We start from the raw sequence: 5,969 nt of genomic DNA, 5'->3' as shown, positions 1-5,969 counted from the left end.
CCCACTGACTGTAGTTCTTCAGGAGTGTGACTCTCCTGTGAGGGTGTTTGTGTGTGTTAATGAGACACACACCTCTGCTCTGCTCCTCCCTGCCCTGCAGGAGTCCCAGAGGAAAAACACACACACACACACACACACACACACACACACACAAAAACACACACACACACACACCACACACACACACACACACAAATGGGAAAAAATCAAAACGAAAGAAAACAAAGTTAAAAAAATCAAAGCCTTGTAAATCTTCTGATGGCCTTTCTGTGGGCCAAATCCATATTTATGGTGTTGAGCGGCGTGCTGCCTTCAGCGACGAGGGCAGAGCTGTAAATTGAATTCTGTCATGGCTGTGCAGGGCGACAGGATACTGAATAACTGAAGTCTGATGTTTTTTAAAAAGGTGCTAGCGCAGCGGACTGTGCATAATCCAAGACCGGATACACTTCCAGTGAATACACACACACACACACACACACACACACACACACACACACACACACACACACACACACACTTACACAGAAGCACATACACACACACACACACACGCACAAACATACTCACAGATGCACATGGACAGAGACAGGTACACACACACACACACACACACACACACACACACACACACACGCACATACAGTCACTCAGAGGCAAGCATATAAATTCATGGTTTAAGAAATGTTCTTTGTGCCGTGTAATCCTTGTCCTTTTTTCACTGAGACTCTGAAAAGATCTAAATGTGATAACGACGCTTAAAAAATGAGGCAGCTGCTGGATTAGCTCAGCTGACACATGGCTGGTGTGGTGTGGACGGGATGGGATTGAATGCACTCTTCCATGGCCCTATTGCTTCAGGCTGCAGGAGTGGTAGGAGCAGCCATCTTCCTGAGAGGGAACACACATACACACGCACACTACACTACACACACGCACAAACACACACTCTGTCAGGACTAGAGAGTGTGTGTGTGTGTGTGTGTGTGTGTGTGTGTGTGTGTGTGTGTGTGTGTGTGTGTGTGTGTGTGTGTGTGTGTGTGTGTGTGTGTGTGTGTGTGTGTGTGTGTCTTAAGGGCAAGGGGACTTTGGGGTTTGATATTACTCCTGATAGGTGAAAAATGGTTAGTCCTAGTTACCTCAGGACTCCGGAGCTGCATATAAGTATATTTATTAGACAGATCTGTTATGTAGGACAAGGTGTTAATATCCCTTTCTGCATACTCGAGACTCTGTGGGTTGGTCGAATGATTGATGGCATCCTATGGGTTGTCAAGTGGGCGCCCTCCTTCTTCGATGTTTCGCTGATTGACCCACGACACCTCCAGAGGGTTCAGCAGTGAGATCCGGCGTCCCGGGCTCACTCCCTAGATGCCATCACTCATCCGACAGCCCAGGCGGAGTCCTTCCTCTTTATCCACAGCCACTGACTTCCCTTTTCAGCAGCCCTGGAAAGGTCTTTGACTGCCTGCCTGTGGGCCTTCCCCCGCACTCCCATCTCTCGAAGAAGCCTGGATGTTGAGGTGGCTACAAATCCTCTGCAGCCTACTTCAACTGGGCAGACCTTAGCTTTCCAGCCTCGTTGTTGTGTGTCTGCTGCAAGGTCCGCATACCTTAGCTTCTTGCGCTCGTAAGCCTCTTCCACCGCACTCTCCCAGGGCACCGTGAGCTCGACGATATAGACCTGCTTGAGTGAGGCCGACCAAAGCACAAGGTCTGGTCGCAGATTTGATGTTGCTATTTCTGCTGGAAATCGGAGCTTCTGGCCTAGGTCTGCCAGCATCTTCCAGTCCCGTGCCCCACCTAGCTGTCCAGTTTCTGGTCTTGTGGTGGTGAGAGTGGCTTGGCCCCCGCCCTCCCGGACAAATGTTGTTGCCGGCCTACGAGATGGTGGAGGAAGGGCATTGACGCTCATCCGTCGACTCTCCATCACTGCCGCAAGACACTGTAGCACCTGGTTGTGCCGCCAGGTGTACCGGCCTTGAGTGAGGCCGGTCTTGCAGCCCACCAGGATGTGCTTTAGTGTAGCTGGAGTCGGGCAGAGGGAGCATGTCGGGTCTTCTCCGTACCACTGGCTAAGATTCTTGGGAGACGGCAGTACATCATAAGCGGCCCTGATGGTGAAGCTAGCCTTAAATGCCTCCATCTCCCACAGCTCCTGCCAGGAGATCTTCCTCTTCTCCACTCCCTCCCAAGTCATCCACTGCCCCTGCTTTGCCTGTGAAACAGCTTTTGCACACCTTGCTGCCTCCTCTTGCTGACGTACCTCCTGGACCACCAGCTTGCGTCTCTGGAACGGAGTAGCCTTGTTCCAGGCCGGTGTACTGGCTCCGGCTCCAAGACCACTCCTCCCGTGCTGCACTCGGCCCACGATGTCCCTGTGCTTGAGTGCTGCCTTTGCCTGCTTGGTTGCTTCCAGTGGGGTCCACTTCCTCCCAGTAGCCAGGATGGGTGCAGCTTGGGCTACAAATGGATCACTCGAATCCAATAGCATCATCTCCAGTCTAACTTTGGCGCATTTATACTCCTCTGCTAGACTGGAAATGGGCAGTTCTAATACTCCTTTGCCATAGAGCCCTATACTGCTGAGGCACCTGGGAAGCCCAAGCCACTTCCTTGCATATGAGCTGACCAGCCTCTCCAGCTTTTCCACCTTTGAGATCGGGACTTCATACATGGTAAGTGGCCATAAGAGGCGTGGAAGGAGCCCAAACTGCATACACCAGAGCTTCAACTTGCCAGGTAGTGCGGTTCTGTTGATGTTCTCCAGGCCGCTGGCTACATCCTTCCTGAGCTGATCTACTTGCTCTTTGTCCTTAAGGGAGGCATCATACCATCGGCCAAGGCTCTTCACAGGCTTCTCAGAGACAGTTGGAATAGGCTCATCGCCAATGAGAAAGCGTTGGTCTGACAGCTTCCCCTTGACGATGGAGATGCTTCTGGACTTGCTCGGCTTGATCTTCATCCGAGCCAGCTCGATGTTATCTTGCAGCTTTTTCAGTAGCCGTACAGTGCAAGCCTTGGTCGTGGTGAGGGTGGTAAGGTCGTCCATGTAAGCTCTCACAGGCGGCAGCCTCAGGCCAGGTCTTATAAGCTGTCCTCCAACCACCCACCGAGATGCTCGAATTATCATCTCCATGGCCATTGTGAAGGCTAGCGGGGAGATGGTGCAGCCGGCCATAATTCCCACTTCTAGATGCTGCCATGCTGTGGTGTACTCTGCTGTTGATAGGCACACCTGTACGTCCTGGAAGTAGGCCTTGACAAGGCTTGTTAGGGCTACAGGGACCCTGAAGAAGTCAAATGCGGTCCAGAGGAGGTTGTGAGGGACTGAGCCAAAGGCGTTGGCGAGATCCAGGAACACCACGTGAAGATCTGTTCCCTCCGTCTTGGCAACTTTGATCTGATGCCAGATGGTACTCGCATGTTCCAGACAACCGGAGAAGCCAGAGATGCCTGCTTTCTGGATTGATGTGTCAATCAGATGGTTTCTTTGCAGGTATCCTGCCAGCCTGTGAGCGACCACACTGAAGAATATCTTCCCCTCGACGTTTAGGAGGCTGATCTGGCGGAATTGGCCGATTTCTGAGGAGTCCTTTTCCTTTGGGATAAGGATTCCTCCAGCTCTCTGCCAGGATGTTGGTATCTCCTTCTTTTGCCAGACCACCCTCATGAGCTTCCAGAGGAATCGCAGGGCATCTGGTGCATTTTTGTAAAGCCTGTATGGAACTCCGTTAGGACCTGGGGCTGAAGCAGCCCTTGCTCTACGCACAGTTTTCTCCACTTCGCTCCATCTGGGTGGGCTGATATCTAGCTGGTGCTCTGGCGGGTTGATTGGTGGCATATCAGATGGGAGAATAACCTCTTCGTGGCGTTTGGCATCTGTGCAGGACTTTTCCAGATGTTTTTCCAGGTCTGCCTTTGACACTGAGAGGCTTCCACTCTTCTCCGCTGTAAAGAGACTCTTCACAAATTTGAAGGGGTCTTTGTAGAAGCGTGATCTTGTCTGTTCCTTCCTTCTGCGCTTCTTTACCAGATTTTCCGCTCTTCTCAGTGTCACAAGTCTACTCCGGATGGCCTCCTGCAAGACGTTGATGCCCTCCTTTTCCTCCTCTGTGGCTTTCCTCCACTGCTTCTTCAGCTGCCTCCTCTCTCTGACTAGGCGATCTATTTCCTTCTGCCTCCTGGACTTAGTGGGGATTGTCGGTTCAGATCTCTTTCTTTCGACTGCTCCAAACCTTTCCGATCCATAGCTGTATATAAGATCTCCCATTTTCTCCAGCTTCTTCCTGGTGGTGCCTTTGAGCCCCTCTAAGATGTTGCAGAGGTCGGTGTTGACCTCCATCCACAGTGCCTTTTCGCAGGATTTTGGCCACTTGATCAGTGGCCTTCACCCCTGGATCTTCTTTTCCACTGCAGGTCTTGCTGGGCTGGGTTCAGGTTGGTTTCCTGTGCAAGGTTCGTCCTCTTCTGGGACAGGGATGTTGATGTCCTGCAGACTGTGGTTTTGGCCCCGCTGCTGAACTTCAGTCGACTGACTCGACCTGCTTCTCAGAAAGTAGCTGTCGATGCGAGATCCCTGTTGACCCTTCTTTAGGCACCCTTTCTTGCCCTGATGTATTTTTAGGCCTCTAGTGGAAGTAACCTTTTCCCAGCCACATATGCAGCTCTGGAGCTTGTGTCCTGCTGTAGCTGTTGCAGTCTCGGGTATGCTGATCATCAAACTCGTAGTCTGTTCCGTTCCTATGTCAATAACCGGGTTATCCGCCGATGAGTCATTTTCCGCCCCTGCTCTCGCTGACTCAAGGGGTATTTTTTCCTTATAATTTTTCGTAGCCATTGGTGGGTGGGACTCATACACCGTTCGTGCTGGGTCCCGCTACCACGGGTAGCTAGCCCGTGGCAGCCCCGTTGGGGTCTATTCCCTCCCGCCAGCTGTCTTTCCATGCTGTCACAAGGTCTTTCCCTAGTTGCCAGCTGCTCTTTCACAGCAGTCACTGGTTCTCCAGATGATCAGATCTGTTATGTAGGACAAGGTGTTAATATCCCTTTCTGCATACTCGAGACTCTGTGGGTTGGTCGAATGATTGATGGCATCCTATGGGTTGTCAAGTGGGCGCCCTCCTTCTTCGATGTTTCGCTGATTGACCCACGACACCTCCAGAGGGTTCAGCAGTGAGATCCGGCGTCCCGGGCTCACTCCCTAGATGCCATCACTCATCCGACAGCCCAGGCGGAGTCCTTCCTCTTTATCCACAGCCACTGACTTCCCTTTTCAGCAGCCCTGGAAAGGTCTTTGACTGCCTGCCTGTGGGCCTTCCCCCGCACTCCCATCTCTCGAAGAAGCCTGGATGTTGAGGTGGCTACAAATCCTCTGCAGCCTACTTCAACTGGGCAGACCTTAGCTTTCCAGCCTCGTTGTTGTGTGTCTGCTGCAAGGTCCGCATACCTTAGCTTCTTGCGCTCGTAAGCCTCTTCCACCGCACTCTCCCAGGGCACCGTGAGCTCGACGATATAGACCTGCTTGAGTGAGGCCGACCAAAGCACAAGGTCTGGTCGCAGATTTGATGTTGCTATTTCTGCTGGAAATCGGAGCTTCTGGCCTAGGTCTGCCAGCATCTTCCAGTCCCGTGCCCCACCTAGCTGTCCAGTTTCTGGTCTTGTGGTGGTGAGAGTGGCTTGGCCCCCGCCCTCCCGGACAAATGTTGTTGCCGGCCTACGAGATGGTGGAGGAAGGGCATTGACGCTCATCCGTCGACTCTCCATCACTGCCGCAAGACACTGTAGCACCTGGTTGTGCCGCCAGGTGTACCGGCCTTGAGTGAGGCCGGTCTTGCAGCCCACCAGGATGTGCTTTAGTGTAGCTGGAGTCGGGCAGAGGGAGCATGTCGGGTCTTCTCCGTACCACTGGCTAAGATTCTTGGGAGACGGCAGTACATCATAAGCGGCCCTGATGGTGAAGCTAGCCT

At 52.6% G+C, this 5,969-nt stretch overlaps 1 protein-coding gene across 1 annotated transcript; it reads right to left on the bottom strand.

Annotated features, from left to right (window-relative positions):
- Nucleotides 1–1,252: 1,252 nt before the first annotated feature.
- On the bottom strand, nucleotides 1,253–3,089 carry LOC122133324. Its single transcript, XM_042709269.1, has 2 exons — nucleotides 2,821–3,089; nucleotides 1,253–2,487 (listed from the first exon to the last, which is right to left on the bottom strand). Exons 1-2 carry the CDS (start codon nucleotides 3,050–3,052, stop codon nucleotides 1,382–1,384), a joined length of 1,338 nt encoding a protein of 445 aa, XP_042565203.1. The 5' UTR covers nucleotides 3,053–3,089; the 3' UTR covers nucleotides 1,253–1,381.
- Between the last annotated feature and the right edge of the window lie 2,880 nt (nucleotides 3,090–5,969).

Source organism: Clupea harengus, chromosome 12 (genome assembly GCF_900700415.2).
Source record: "Clupea harengus chromosome 12, Ch_v2.0.2, whole genome shotgun sequence".
In the NCBI taxonomy this organism is placed as follows: domain Eukaryota; kingdom Metazoa; phylum Chordata; class Actinopteri; order Clupeiformes; family Clupeidae; genus Clupea; species Clupea harengus.
Note: the sequence above shows the minus strand (reverse complement) of the source record. Positions and strands in the feature narration are given on the sequence as shown.

What these genes read in the sequence shown, in the direction of transcription:
- LOC122133324 (XM_042709269.1), bottom strand. Translation starts at nt 3,052, where the DNA reads ATGGACGACCTTACCACCCTCACCACGACCAAGGCTTGCACTGTACGG. An exon ending in CCGATGGTATGATGCCTCCC is followed by an intron (nt 2,488 to 2,820) that starts TTAAGGACAAAG and finishes AGATGATGCTAT; the next exon opens with TGGATTCGAGTGATCCATTT.